The 16,153-nt window shown below is 46.0% G+C and overlaps 1 protein-coding gene across 1 annotated transcript in view; it reads right to left on the bottom strand.

The window, feature by feature from the left end:
• FGF18 (fibroblast growth factor 18) overlaps positions 1-16,153 on the bottom strand; it is a 43,199-nt gene that overhangs the window by 5,557 nt on the left and 21,489 nt on the right. The window contains exon 2 of the mRNA XM_008940045.1: positions 12,413-12,519. Within this exon, the coding sequence (XP_008938293.1) occupies positions 12,413-12,519 (107 nt within the window). The remainder of the gene's footprint in view (positions 1-12,412; positions 12,520-16,153) is intronic.

Genomic DNA, 16,153 nt, shown 5'->3' on the forward strand with positions numbered 1-16,153 from the left:
GCCAGCCTGGCACAGGACACTCAACCTTTCAAGCGAGAGAGGGATAACTCTCCTGTCTAATTATCACCTTTCTGCAAGTTCAGCTCCCCAGACTCCAAGTCAAACTGTAGAGATCAGCACTCCATATAAATGGGAGCGTTTCCCTCTACAGGCAAAGCAAGCCCGCTCTCTTCCTAAAAAATCCTGAAGCAGGGAAAGCTAACATCCCAGCAAAAGGCTTCCGAGATGGACACACCTAGGCTTTTTGCAAAGAAAACCCCTGAAAACGGACCCTTTCTGCATCCCTCCCTTCCCCTCTGCAGCCAGATGGAGGGACCGAGGAGGGTCCCGAGTGGTGGTACCCCACTGTGCTGGACCTTTGGCCAGCCCTAGCTGTGAGCACACCCACTGAGTTCAGCCACTATTTCAAAGGGCTGCTGAAAATTTCCCTCGAACGCTGGCACTGTTAGATTCACACACTGCATTTTCCAGAAAAAAACTCTACCCTATATTTCCTACGTTTCAGGCTGGTGACTGCAGGGAAGCCTTGGGCTTCCAGGAGATGAGTGGCTCAGCAGTCCACTCCTGAAGCATCCCCAGCAGAGGACCAAGTGGCTGGTGCACCCAGCATCGCTGGTAACCCCTCTAAAGCCCCGGAGCTGTTTACACAGCACTAGAGGCATTATATGCCTAGAGGCATATAATTTTCAGGAAGCCTATTACTTCTCTGTGGTTTTGCACAAGCTCAGCTCAAAGTCAGACAGGCAATGCTTAGAGCCTTCTCCAGACTTACTCTACATGGCTTGGAAAATCCCAGGTGGATGAAGGTAAAGCAAGAGCAAGTGCTCTGGCTGCTGGCAAGCTGGGCCCAGCCATCCTTGTGCACTTTATAGGCATTATCAGGACAGATCTGTCATCAGCATCCTGATGCTCAGCATCCTGGATTTATGGCAAGGCATCCTGACCACAGAGACACCTCTTGACCCAAATGCACATTCTTGCTCCTAGATCAGGCTGTAAATCAGGGAAGCTGCATCTATAACTGCCAAGAGTTACTCAGCGTCATGCACGTTTCCTCCAGCTCCCTGGCCTCTGAACCTGCACAATCCTCCGAGGAAAATGCTTAGGAGTCATGATGGGCAGTTCAATAAAAGTGTCTGCCAGTGCAGCAGAGAGGTTAATTATGTATACAGGACATCTAAGTGCATTCCCAGAGCAGGGGAAGTAATACAAAACCCATGCCGAGGAGACTCTCTGAAGAGACGTCTTGAGGGTTCTAACTTGACCCAGGACAAGAGGGGACATCTCCATTCAGTGGCCCAGTTTCAAAGCAGCGTTGACCACATTTGCACACAGCAGTCCATATGCACTGGGGGTACGTCCCCTCTCTCCTGAAAGCATGCAAGAATCCCATTCCAAGGTCTTGCATGCATGGGATGGGACCTACAGGCTTTCGCAGAGCCCTGGCCCTATTTGTGCCAGACACAAGCTGCAAGAACCAAGGAAGGAATGAACTCTTTAGAATTTTTCTTTCATTTAAAAATTCCGCTTTTTTAACTAACATCTGTGCCATAATCCTCATGCTGCCTTCGAAGAGCATTTTGTCACAGGATAAACAGGAGGATACAGAGATGAAAAGAATGTTTGTAGGGGTGAATTAAGCACAGCTGAGGCTACGTCAGGACTTGCCTCCTAACCTGCTCCCTCTGTCACAACATTTATTGCCAACAGTGCAGTAGGATGGCACATACTCATAATTACAGCAAACTGGGTTAGCTTCATCTGGAAAGATACACCATTGGTTAATAGAAATTACTAACTTCATCTGAGAGAGCTACATGTACTTACTATTAACGACGAGAAGCATCCATCACTTTTTAAGTGAACTTTATGAAACAACAGAAAAGGTAGGAAAACTTAAGTCCAAGCTGTGGGCTTCCTGCAATAGAAAGCTACTGCTTCAGGAGATCTGAAACCACAGGCAGGTTTCAGATGTGACATCTGAGCAGGTCTATGGCATCTACCGTTACCTGCACCTACCTGATCCAGTTGCACATATGCTTCTAGATGCTAAGGTATGGTAAGGGCTGGGCATTTTTACCCATCTGTACAAAGCATGACCTGTTGGGTAAGTGCACTGCCAGAGTTTGCCAAGGAAGGCCAACTATGGTCTTTTATAATATCCCTATGAACCACAATCACTAGATCTTTTTGAGTGGTCATTCTCAGCCTCCACTGAGGCTCCACAGCCTAGTCCTGAACTTTCTATAAAAGCCAGCATATTTTGTGTAGGCTTAAATCTGTTATACAGGGGCCAAAAAAAAAAAAAAAAAAAAAGAAGTAAAGAATTGTTGAAAACATCAAGTCTAGATGATGAGTGGAGCAACAACACAGGACTAGAACAGTTACTGACTCCACAGCAGGTCTGGTAAATCCCAGATTTATACACCTTAAATAAACATGCACGCTGATTTTCTAAGTTCTCATTTTAAACAAGTGCAATCTCATTCAGCCAGCATTCTGGTAGTGACATCAGTTTCCCTGGGGCAAGTTTAAATCAGTGGAATTTAGGACCAAGAGAGATCATTAGTTGTCTGCAGGATGGCATTAATTCCCTTCCTTTCAAGTCATATTGCTAAGAAAAAAAGAGAAATCCATGATAAAATCAAGTGCCAGCCATTCAAAAAATGACCATCCAGAATTGTTACAGCCTGTGAATTACAAACTTCCATCTGTACAGGACAAGTGCAAGGCTTTTGAGACTTGCCCTCCCTTAGGAAAACTATACATCTTTAAGTACTCAAAAGACAATGTAAAGAAATATCAAGAACAAGAAGATCAAAATCTTTAAGCAAAATCTGCTTTTCTTTGACCTTAAAAATAGTATTGTAACGGTCATATTAAATGGACTATCTCTGGCTACTGTTTGAACATGGGTTTTATTCTCCACTTCAAAACTAGCCTCCATTCTCACTCCAACTCCAAAATCCTTTTGAGGGCCAAGTAGAAAGAGTCCTTTGAAGAGCAGGCTGTGCATTTCAACTACATTCACTTGAGGAAGACAAGGCTGCATTGTTTTGCTCCTTGTTGCAAGTTAAATACATCAGTGTACTTGCAAAGTAACATTTAGAAGAAACATCACCCTCATCTTAGAGACACTCAATACCAAAAAAAATTGCACTTGGGAGATAGGATGCAATTAAATTCAGCCTGATATTTGTCAGCACGAGACACATCCAGCACATCCTCTCCACCCACACAAGGAGAGGCACAACCAGGGCTCAGGGATCCCCTTTCAATAATTTTAATTAACGTTTAACCTTCGAGAACTGAAATATTCCAACACAGCTGCAGCCACCAAGCCACACAGGGGACAGGATGTTAGCAGCTTTATGGTGACACTTACACCTTGAACACAGAAAAGATTAAATTAAATTATCATGTAGCTTTCAAGAAGGTAGTGGTTGTTCCCTGGAAGGGGATACACAGCTTGCAGCCGTGGCATAAGAAAAAAATATCTGGGGTCAAGCTTACAATCTTTGCCTGCACAGGGAACTTGACTTTGCAAAACTCCAGTCTGGAAGAGAACCGGCTTCTGAGCTTCCAGTTTTGCTTCTGAGGAACAGCCAAAGGAAAAGATGAAGTTTGCTAAGGAGAAATTGCAAGAAATCCATAAATTTGCCATACAGATCTCTAGTGACCAGGCAGAGCCTGGAGATAAAGGGCCAACAGTCACATCTGCAGAAGAGCAACTGTGACTCTCTAGCCTAAAACCAATATCATGAAGAAATATTATTTTTTTTTTTTTAAATAAAAGGATAAGGGACCTTTGCCTTTATTTTAGGGCAAACACAAAGCATTGTGGCTATTCTGAGAAACTTAAGCTAACTGGAGATGTTCATGTATGGCTCACATGTCACCACAACTTCTTGACCATATGCCCTGGCCCATGAAATGATGCCCATCCCATCTTGGATGTTCCTACTACCACCCATGGAAGCCCTGTCTGCAGGAGTCACAGCTCATATCATGCACAGTTCCTCTACCCACATTTGGTGAAAGCAAAACCTGAATCCATCAGACCATGCAGGTAAAATGTACCTAGAGCACTAACAATTGATCTGCTCAGGAGAGACACTGGTGAACGTCTACGTAGTGGGATTCAGTGCCATGAGTACCAGTCTTCTGGCTCAGGCAGCCTTCAGGGCTTTGGCATCCAAAGTTAGGTGCACACACAGACTCTGTTAAGAACTGAGGCTATTTTAACCGTCTGAGAAGTAAAGAGGTCATGTGCAGAAGACCCCTTTACTTCTCAAATGGTTAAAACAGCCTCAATTCTTAACAGAATCGCATCTCTCCCTCCCAAGCCTTGCATTCATTCAGTGGTTATCAATACCCACCAAACAGCTCTCCCTCTTCTGCACTTGGAGCTTCAAAAGGACTTCTACCCTCCCTGCGATACCAAGATCAGCCACCTGCTCTCCCACACCACTACAAAACAGCTGAACTTTTTCCACAAAATTCATTGCCTGCATTCACATCATTTTCCCCTCTCCTTCCCACCTCCAGAGAACCTTCTGTGCAAAACATGGCTGTAAACAAACCATTACAAATACAGAACCAGGACAAGGCCCATTGCTCTTAGCAAATATTAACGCTGCAAAGGTCCATTGAGCTCACACAAATTCCTACCACTTTGAAGAAACCACTGCAGCATCGGAGCCCATCCAGGTTGGTGCCAAGGCAGCCTCAGTGCAATAAACACTGGAAAGTACTTTCACTAGGCTCAGCCATAAATTGCTTCTTGGGAATCATTACCTGGTTGTGTCATCTAAAGCGAGGATTTCTGGAAAAGCTGGGTAACATCAAAAGCTGGGAGCTGGCCAGCTCTTAGCATGTTACACCTACCAAGAAGTAACATGACAAATTATTGCGTCAGCATCCACTGGGACTGCGTAATAACAATATCATACCATCTAGCAACTCCTCCTTGGGAAATCCTTCTGACACGTTTCTAGCACTGTAAAGACTTGAAACTGCAACAAATGAACCAGATGACAGAAATTCCACCAGCATCCACAAAAGTTTGGATGCGATGCTTCAGGTTGCCCAGCAATGGGAAAGGAGCAGCTGTGAAAGGCAGCAGTGTTACCAAAAGCCTCGTGATGTTTGGGGGCTGAGAATGGAGGAGGACGATTGCTGACTTTACCTTCCACTCCTGCTTTTCGTTTCATGAGAATCTCAGCTTCTAAGTTTTCAGAACAATAATTCAACATTTTTTTCCACTGGTTGGAGAAAAAAGCCTGATTAGGTGAATGCAGAAGATTCTTATGGCTCAACCAAAAGAAAACTGCTTTTGTCATCTCATTGCTTTGAAGACCTTTGCAATTCTGCAGGCCCTGACTCAAGAGATTTAGACACTTGAGGCTGGTTTCAGAGCAGGTCCTTGTTCAAAGTATGACAGGATCCAAGGTTGCTTGGCTCCTGGTTTCACTGAAGGCGTTTATTTAGATGACTTAAACTAAAACAAACTCACAGGGGAGTGAAAGCCTGGCAAGAGTTCACTTTAAAAGAGGACCAATCCCACCCTATATGAAGAACCAGACTGCAGTTTGAAACGAGATCTGAGCGAGATCCAGCAAAAGCCATGTCAAGTTTTGCTTTCACAAGAGATGCCAAGTCAGAATAGTTTATGGCTGAACATGTCACAGAGAGATCCACAAAACACACGCTATTAAACCCGACACCCCACTAATTCTGGTCGTGTTTTTGTTGCAAATTCAGCATTTAGCCCCAGAATTGTTCAGTTTTACAAGCCCCTTTCAAGCAACCCGAATACTCTGCAACTCTGGGAAAAATTCTGGATAAGCATCAAAACCCTGTGAAACTCAGAGTTCTGCCCTAAATCCAAGATGCAGTTAGGCGTGGGTTTAAATCTACAAGCTGAGGAGTGCAAACACCTCCTCTACAGCATGGGAGTTTCAAACTGCAAACCCCTGCGTGCCACTCTGCCCTTGCTGTGCACCTCCCGACATCTTTGCAGCACATTTGGCTGTCGGGACAGACCCTGGCACAGGCAGCCACCAGGAAGACTTGCACCTAAATGCCCTGCAGGTCTAGGGTACGCAAAGGGCATCAGGCCCCGAGCTTATCCTTGTCTCAAGCTGACAGAGAGCCCTGGCCTTACAGCACGGTTTCCCACCATCAGTGTTTCAAAGGTAGCTTTTGAAGAAAGCTCAACCTCAGCCTTGAGCAAAGTCAGCTGATGAAAAAGCTGGTCCAGGTACACAGATAAGTCTTTGGAGAACCCACCTGGTGTCTCCTACCCAGGTAAATCCCACAAAGAATGGCTCCCACTGAACCACCTTGAGCTCCTGTAACATAACACACTCCTCCTCCTGTAAGGCCAGAGGTATTGTAAAGGGCCAAGACCGCAGGCATGGACCACAGTGGCTGCCACCGCTCTTTGATGCTGTCAGAGTTTTTTTAGCCAACTTTCCTGACTAAACACACACAGGCTTCAAGAAAGCCCCTATTTTAAAGCTGTAATGTAAACAACCCCAAATTATTACTATCCCCTAAAGGCTACTGCTGGCAGGCATCAGCGATAGAGCTCTGCCAGAGCAGTCTGGCATCTAGCAACAATTTGTTTGTTGTCCTGCAAAAATACAGAGAGCCTTGCCATATGGTATTAGCAACTTTATGGTAACATTAAGAAATACACTGGCTTGGAAAGCAGTTATCACACCAGAAAAAATCTTAGTCTGAGAGGCAGGTCTATGCTGTATCAGCACAGCAGTGCTGGTCAGGGGAGAGGTGATGGTGGCCAGCAGAGCCATGCCACCTCCAGCCCCCCATGCCGATGACTTACCCCTGGCACAGCCATGCTGGGGTGGCACAGCTTTTCTTCAGGAGCTGGACCATGCTCGAGCTCAGCGCTGCCCATCTGTGTTTGGTGAGCACCAGGAGGGCTCTAGCACTACAGACATGGTGTCAGGAAAGCTGTCCCAGAAAGCACCCGAGTACCCTCTCATCCATCTGAAGCAATGCCTCAGCCACCCTAACCACCCAAGGGTTCCTACCTTTCACTGAACAGCTTTTCCCCACTGTTCACGTTAGGCACAGAGAATGGACAAAAAACCCCAAACTCATTAAAATGTCTCTTCAAAACCGACGCACGTACACTATGATGATTTCCTGAGAGCGTGTGCAGGCCAAGTCACTGAGGATTTTTGAAAGAAAACCAGAGAGAGACGGTACAAGTCAGTATGTGGATTTGGGGGGAAATCACCTATTTTATAGTATTGCATGTTCTCAGGTTTGACTTGTTAGAAGGAGCTGAACTGATGTAATTAGCAGGGACTTCTTGGGACACAACTTTACTGCTCTCACCTTCTGTAGAGCTGGCAGGGATGATACCTATGATAAACCCTGTTCTGTCTATTGCTTTTCTAATTCTGCCCCTAGTTCTGGAGTTTTCTCCACAGCCACATCCTACCTCAGAAGAAGGACTCGCCCCCATCTACAGTGGTGCCGGAGTTGCCTGCAGACTTGCAGTATTGAGATTACAGCCATATAATGTGGAGCAGCATCACATGGGAGCACACCTCTGACAGTTGTCGCACTGTCCCAACTCCACCTGCACTCCGAGTCCCATCCTACCCTGAGGAGATGGCTCCAGCACCCACCACCTGCTTCTCCTTCCTGGGAGCGCTCAAGGAGTGACTTAACACACTGAGAGATGATGCTGTCCTCCAAATTAAACCAACAGGGAATAATATTGCTGCTAGTTCTGGAAAAGACATAATCCATCTAATGCCATGGAAGAACATTAGTGGGATTGCTCGGAGCGTCTGCTGAAGAAACTTCTGGATCAAATCAAAGATATGTTTAGCTCTTTCCCCATCCTTCTCAAATCTTCTGCATTCCTTCCAGTCATTATTTACCTTCCCTGCTTCTACATCCTGCTCTGAAAACTGATGTCTCCCTCCCCACAGTCTGCAATAATCAGCCTCTCCTTCCACTTGGCAGCTTTGCAGGAAGCCAAAGTCCATTCTCTTCTGCCCTTGGTCAGTCCAGAAAAACAGGCCTGGTGGAGAACAGTGGGAAATTCCCTGGCAACAGTGCCTGGGGATTAGGAGATGCTCCAATCGCCACGTACCAGCCACTAGCCCTATCAGAGCCCAGAGGAAGAGGCAGGACTTTGGTCACCTTGTAATGGTGCCAACAGATCCAGTTTAAGGTTCAGAGATCACTGACCACAAACAAAGGCTCTCCTGATGAGGGGTCTGGGTCAAGGCAGGGAAAGGAAATCCCTGCAGCATCCTGCAATTCTAGAGAGCCTGGATTTGCTGTATGGACACACTCAGCAAGAGCAGGTAGAGCTGCCCAAGCTGACTAACAGCCACCCACTCACACCCAGCGCTGCTATTCCTTGCTTTGAAGCCTTAAAAGACCTACCTCTGACAGCCTTCTACAAACATGAAGCCCTAACTTTGTGATGTCTTTATTTCAGTGCAAGAGATAAGAGCTGAGGCAGAGGGAAAAACCACAGGACAACTCCCCAGGACAACCACAGTTAGAAACTCAGAGCTCTTCCAAAAAGACCACTCACTCCTCTTCTACCCTAACTGAATTACTGCAAATATCTGGAGTTCATGCGTTCCATGTGACCAGAAACTTTGTTCCTTCTCACAAGTGGACAAGTCAAATGGTACCTCTCTTTGGAAGGAGAGATGAACCTTTTGGAGTCCCCCTTCTCCATGTTTGTAAGAACCCTGAGACAAATAAATAGGAATAATTTTAAAAATACTAAAGAAGTTCTGAGTTTTCATATTTTAATCGCTCTCCTCATAATATAACTCTACCATAAAGCCTGGAGAAGAGAAGGCTTTGGGGAGACCTTGTTGCAGCCTTTCAGAACTTCAGGGGGGCCTACCAGAAAGCCAGGGACAACCTTTTTGTAGGGCCTGTTGTAACAGGACAAAGAGTAGAACTTCTACTGGATAGAAGGAAGAAATTGTTTATTCTGAGGGTGGTGAGCCCCTGGCCCAGGTTTCCCAGAGAGGCGGTCGATGCCCCATCCCTGGAACCATTCCAGGTGAGGTTGGCTGGGGCTCTGACAACCTGCTCTAGTTGAAGATGTCCGTGCTCATCCAAACTACTTTACAATTCTGTGATCAAGTTCTGTAGAAAACTTCAGCAAAATCAGAAATCTCAGGACCTACAATTTCTACGTACGTATGCATAGAAGCAGCAAAATCCCAGAGGAAAAAAAAATAGTCAGAAGCAAAATTATAAAATTAAATGTTCCTTGAGCCTTTTTCAACATAATATCAAGAATCAATGAAGTGAACCAATCCAGTTTGTTTTCCCTTGGTGGTGGTTGCCTTTAACAGAGAAGTCACTCCCTGCACAACACCTGCCTCGTCTTCAGTTTTCATAAGCAGCACGTAAAGAGTCAGTGACCTCAACAGTCACATGCTGTGATAACAAATAAAGTTAGAAGCCTCCCCAAAATACCTCCAAGCCCTTTGACCAACACTGGCCGTGAACACACGTGGTAACACCCAAGCGCGAGAGAAAACACAAGGCTTGGGGCTCCTGAGAAAGCTCCATCAGATGGCTTCTGCTCAGAAACACTGGCCTAGGTACAATGTCTGATAAATAAAGAAAAAGACACAAAGGCTGCTCTCCTCAGCCCCATGAATTAGTCTGTTTGCCTGCCATACAACCAGCTCCACCTCTGGAGCTCTTGCCTTCCTCACCAGCTCCAGCTGAGAACAACAACAACCTGCTCCAGTCTGTAATACCCTTTGTAGGTGATTATGGGAAACAAAAAGGACTAAATTCAAAGCAGGTTTTCAAACGGGGTGGGGAGGATCCAAAACTGCTGACTGAGGAGAACAAAGCCAGATGGCATATGCTGGTATTGTTCAGGATTATGCAGTGTAAGGCAGGAGGAAATGAGCAGAGAAAAAGACCCAGTTTGGTCCCACGGCTCCTCTCTTGCCAAATGAACATACTGGGGCAACCGTGAAACAATCAGTTTATGGGTTTCGTTCCCCTCCACCCCCAGACTGAACTTAAATATTTGTATAAAGCCAGGCGTAATTTTTATCTAATGTTTTCCTTGGTGTTTACTAGCTGTTTAGAGCATTTGAGTAAAAAGCATTCCCTCAAACTTGCCACAAAAAGAGCTGAAACTATGATACTAATTAAAACCACACTCGCTGGTATCAAGAAGACGTGGTATTATTTTCTCTTTTTTTTTTTGCTCATAAGAAGCTGCTAATATGGGCAACACGTCTGGAACATTTTCTTTCCAAATGCCACGTTCCGTACCCCCTCCTGCTCAGGTCGGCTGGTTTGTGAACTTGTCAGCAGCCTGGGCTGAGAAGGCTCATATTTACAAGAATAGATTTATTTATTTTTTCGTAACAAACCATTTGCCAACCTAACATTATGGAAAGTACATTAAAAAAAAAACCAAAAGGTTTACGCAGCATGAAAGGTGATGAGCTAAAGAACTGTCCTGCCCTGGTGCCCAATGGGGCAAAGCAAGGGATGAATCTTGCCAAAATTATACTACAGGTTTTGAAAAGCAGCCTTTGACTTTGTTCCTGGATACTCAGCGTAGACCAGGAGAGGGTGCAGGTTGCACAGTGTGCCACTGCTGATCCACCAAGGTCTATTAAAGAAAAAGGGAAGATTTCATGCTCATTTCGCCCCATCTAACTTGAATGCTTCTAATGTCTCCATAACTGTGGTATCAGCAGCTCATAAACATTAACAAAAATATCCCTATAACATTTCAGGGGAAATGCTATTATCACACTGAAAGGGTGGAAAATTCAGGAACAATAAAGAAAGAAAGAAAGAAATCAAAGGCCAGGTTTGTGTTCAGTGCCATAGAATCATTAAGGTTGGAAAAGACCTCTAAGATCATCAAGTCCAACAAAGGCCAAGGCCATCTTCAAAAGCATCCATTAGTATCCTGAGAAGTGTAAATCTGGTTAAAAAACTTAGACTAGATCTTAGGAAGAAGTTCTTCAGTATGAGGGTGGTGAGACTCTGGAATAGATTACCCAGAAAGGTTGTGGATGCCCCTCCCAGGAAGTGTTCAACGCCAAGGTAAATGAGGCCTTGAGCAACCTGGTCTAGTTGAGAGGTGTCCCTGCCTGGCAGGGAGGTTGGATGACATGATCTCTAGGGTCCCTTCCAACCTCAGCCATTCTAGGATTTGTCCAAGCTCAAACAACAGTGCCTAATTCAGAGGAGTAACTGCACCACAGAAATGCGGGCAGCAGAGAGAACTGCCTGTTTTGGTCCAATCTTCCCAGTTTCCGAGTCCCAGGGATTCCAGGCAGCATCCTGGATGCTCCTGCTTGGCCAAAGCCGCTCAGGCAGTGGGTCAGCCAGACTGCCATGAGCAATTTGGGTCCAACTTCCAGCACCCGCACTGCTTGCAGGGAAACACCAGTGGCAGGAGGGATGCTCCACAGGAGGCGCTCGTCCCACAAGCGTCACCCTCAGGACCACAAAAGTAAACAATGCTTCATCAGAGCAATCTGGGTTCTGGTTTCTGTTTGGGAGCGTGGCTTTCACTGTGTTGATTCAAAACAAAACTCAGCTTCCCTTTTTCACAGCCACAAAGATGCCAGGCTTTAATTTCTGGTGGTGCAAAGTGCAAGGCAGGGGAGGGGAAGAGGTGGCCTTTGAGGACTCAGATATTTTATCAATTTTTTAAAAATTTTTTTGGTGATATTTTAGCTTTGAGCAAACCCCTGCCTGGTTAGCAAGCCTCTTAGATTTGCCAGCAATACAGAAGAACTGCCTAAGTTACAAAACCAAGTTTATACATAAGAAAATAGGACTTCATCAAAGAAGTTAAGCTAGATGGGTGAACGCACTGTTATTTGTTACAAGCTTCCATTGTGTGGGGATCCAAAGCAATGAAATATTCCTGGAATGCTATAACTGTGAGGCCTGGTTCCACTATGATGTTCAGATTCCAGTGTTAGCTCTGCCACACCATCCCCTGGCTCACCACTGAAAGGAGCCTGACGTTGCCAACTTTCCCAGCACCAACCTCCCCTTGCCCTTTTCTTCTGAATTTCCAAAGAAAGATTGAGCGACGGCACTATTGTGAAGGTGGCCATGACGGTGAGATGACATCTCACACCAGTTTAACACAACTGTCAAGAGAAAACCCATCCGCACCCAACACATCACCAGAGAAGCCCAGGGCTGGCAGCAGAGCTGGATTTTATGGATGTGGGGGAGGCTCAGGGCTGCCTTGCAAGCTCCACATCACCTCTGTCCTGCTTTTCATTTGAGGCTGACAGGCGAAGCTTGAACACATCATTACAGCCTTGAGGAGGCTGCTAAAGGTAACACTCATGTTACAAATGAATTAATGGGAAACACTTACCTTCCCCACTAGCTTGCCTTTCCTGTTCATGCAAAGGTAGAAGTCTGTCTCCTTCCCTTTGATCCGGACTTGACTGCCAAAAGTGTCTGTTTCCACTAGAAGCTGGGCTTGTAAAGGAAGAAGGAAAAAAAAAATCATTTACCAGTGTGGTCCCATTAAGTCAGAACATGCAAAGCTCATCAGCGCCTTGTCCCATTGCCTCTACCTGAACCACACCACGCTGGGATGCTCTGCAAGGGAACAACCCAAGGAACCACCCAAGGGCTTGGTCACAGGTGCAGACCTAACATCTCCATGGACTCCTACATGGATGCTCCAGACTTAATGCCAGTTTAGCACAGAGTATGCATGTGTGTGCTCCACCTGTCCACACCAACCCCATCAAGCTCATTTCTAATGCTCTCCTTCATGCTGCAGAAGGGTTCTTGGAGGGTAAGAATATAGATTTTATTCTCATGAGATAGAAGACTAATATAACAAGACTAAAATCTCTTCCCCATAGCCAGCAGCCCTCAAACACTATGGAGAAGCGGTCCAACTTCATGCTCACGTCAGAAAACATCATAGTCGTCTCCTGAAGGTCACCACAAGAGCTGGCAAGGGAGAAATTTGGTGCTGCTTCTTCTGTCTGATAAACACCCGCCCTGCAGACATCCGCTGTGTGTCTAGCTATGCTCCCAGGAGGTCACTAATTGCTTTCGGGCAGTCGACGTCCATGACTCCTGCTCTAACTGGGAGGAATGTGGCCTATGTCATAGTGCCTTGCACATTTATTGAGGCCAGAGCTGGTGTGCAGCACTGCCAGAAGCCATGACGGAGGACAGATTCCTGCCCATGACGGAGGACAGTTTCCTGCTGCACCTTCATAAGCCATCTGCTCAGACACAACTGCATTTGCAGAAGTAGCCAAGCTGCCACCCAGACATGTAGCATCCCATCACCATCTCAAAAACCTGGACATGTCCAAATTCAGCGTTTTATTCCATCTCTGAACTAAACACAAATTCCAGTCATGCTCGAGGTTCGGATTCCAGGAATTTCCCTGGAGAAGCAGGAACAGGCAGACTGGACGTTTTGGTTCAGATCCATCTCTGATACGGTGGGGGAGAGACATGGTCAAGACACAATGCAAGAATGTGTAAGTGTTAGCAAGTGCAAATCCACAGTCCTGCTCTGGAAATACTCACACTTGTAAGACCTTACCGTAGAAACACAGCTTTTGCCAAACTCTGGAGAATGTTTGATCTGTGCTGCAAAAAGTCACATTCTTTTTGGCATTCATATTTCAAACTTTAAAACCCTCTAAGAGCAAATATGTTCACTGTAAGGATTTACCATGGGGATAGAAATAAGAGTTTGTTTCATTTAAATGCATTAATATTTTTCCCACTTGTAAAGTCAGCTTTTGGCTTCTGCAGCAGTGCAAATATCACAAACCTTTAACTCACAAGGGCCCTAAATGGAGTTTTCCCTTTGCAACTCAGTCACATATTCAAGTTCAGGGTTTTCCAGTTACTAGCTGCTTATATTTATTTAGATATATTTGTTAAGCCTGCTATCACAGGGGATACTTAATGACTTCTTTCTGACAGCAAGCAGGATAAGGCTTGTTTTATAGCAGAATATTATTTACAGTCATGTATGAATATGGATATCTACCTAAGTCTCTAAAACACACCATGGTTTTGGGGATCTGTGATGGAGACCAGCTTGCAAGTGACAACAAGGTGCTGCAGGCTTTCTCTCCACACCTGCCAAGGTGGCACTGAACCAGTGACCACTTAAGTGAGGAAGGGCCACAGGAACTAGAAATATTCCACCGTAGTAAGGATACCAAGATGAGCCAAGCCAGGACGAGGGAGAGGATGGCAGAGGGTCAAAGACAGGTCTTCAAGGGGAGGCTGACAACGCGGTATATAACTTGGTGAGTGCCCACTGCTCAAATAAGTTCAGGGAGGCTGCTCAGATGCCATGCATCATGAGTAGACAAGGGAACAGCCAAAGGGACTGACTGTCTTTAAAGAGGTGACTGTGAAAGGTTTTGTCCTCACACGAGCAGAGGACTAACGGTCAGCCTCAGGGAGGAAGAGCAGCAGCCTCCGTAATGAGGGAAGGTTACGGAGCCAGCAAAAGCAGTCACAAAAATTGGCCCAAGAACCATGGCCAACACCCAGAGCACCAAGGAGTCGCCCACAGATCTCCAGTGTCGAATCCACCCAGGCATGCATACAGACCCAGGGCCACCCACCGAAGTGAGAGCTCCACCGCTTGCTCAAGGGCTAGAGCAGGGCACAGCAAGTTCCCAACTAAGCTGCCCACCCATCCCAGTCTCAGTGCTAAGAATAATGCTGAATATCAGACACCAGAGCCTTGAGCTGTGGTCCTGATGGACAGTTGGCGACCAGCACCTCTCTGAAGCAGGTCCCCCATGGCAGCCCACGCTCAGATGGACAAACACGGGGCACAGCGGCTCGTGTTCCCCACCCCTTCGCTCTGCAGCCAGTATGAGTAATATCCAAGCTGATTTTAATTTGAAAAATATCACCTTAAAAAGATGCCGGTTCCCTGCTGTGAAAATTAAAACCATCTGGATGGAGTGATTTCAAATAATTAATCTAGGTCTCCTTTGACACTGCTGCTAATTAAAATATGATACCTTCCTCCCGTTTTTAAAATAAAGAATTTAAATAAAGTTTAAAGAGCTAATAAAATAATGTCATAATTTAGTTCTAAATGGAAGTCACCTTTCCTGCAGGCTGCAAAGGTTACGTGGGCACAGAGATCCCTCCTGGGCTAGTGCCACGGCACAGACTGAGCAGCAGCGGATGGGCAAGCATCCAGTGCGACACCCACACCAGTAAATACACCAGCATACTCACCCCAGCACCCCAAGGAGGCTTGTGAGCCCCAGAGATCATCCTGCACCCAGTGGCTAGGACTGGGGGGCAAATGGAACGAGGTTCAACAGATGCTCTTTGCTCTCCTCTGTGACCGTAGCTGCCCAAGTACAAGTTAAGGCCACCCATAGGTACCTAATTCTGAAAAAAAAATTAGCCTTAAGATGTTGAAAACCTGTTCTTATTTCTAGGGATCCTTCATGTCTGTTTGTACAAGAGAGATCAGTATGGCTTTAGGGCTGGGTTCATAACCCAGCTGGCTTCCAGCCTGAGGCACCCCTTAAAGCCAATTCTCCTTTTTACAGCAAGCTTCTCCCTAAATCCTCTCAGGATCCCAGAGACAGACCTTGGACAACACATCTTGTCAGTTAAAATCAGCTGGAATGAATCCCAGCCCTGAACATTACAACAAGAATTTTGGGGGGATGGAGGCTGGCCCAGCAGAGGGGGCTGCTGGGTTCTCCCCCCCAATAACACACAGCAGGAGAAAAGCTCAGCCACCACCAACAGGATTTAAACTAATATACACTGGACTGGGCTTGCTGTCTTGTCTCTGTGATAAAGGTGCTATGGCCACAATGAAAATTCCAGGGAAAATTCAAGAGAATCGCTGTTGAAAGCTCAGGTAGAATAAGTCCCACCAAGCCAGAGCAGCCTGCTGCACGGCAGCCTGCAGCTCAGGACACCTGACTTCCAGCTCCATTAATCCCTGGATACTTCGTAGAGAGATTACGATCTTTATTTTCAAAAGCTCTGCACTCTAGCCTTCAGATCAGGTATTATTGTTTAAATTCTTTGACAGCTAGATATTCTGATATATTTCCGGGGGGGGGGGGGGGGGGGG

This window comes from Merops nubicus, unplaced genomic scaffold (assembly GCF_000691845.1).
Source record: "Merops nubicus isolate BGI_N331 unplaced genomic scaffold, ASM69184v1 scaffold12895, whole genome shotgun sequence".
In the NCBI taxonomy this organism is placed as follows: domain Eukaryota; kingdom Metazoa; phylum Chordata; class Aves; order Coraciiformes; family Meropidae; genus Merops; species Merops nubicus.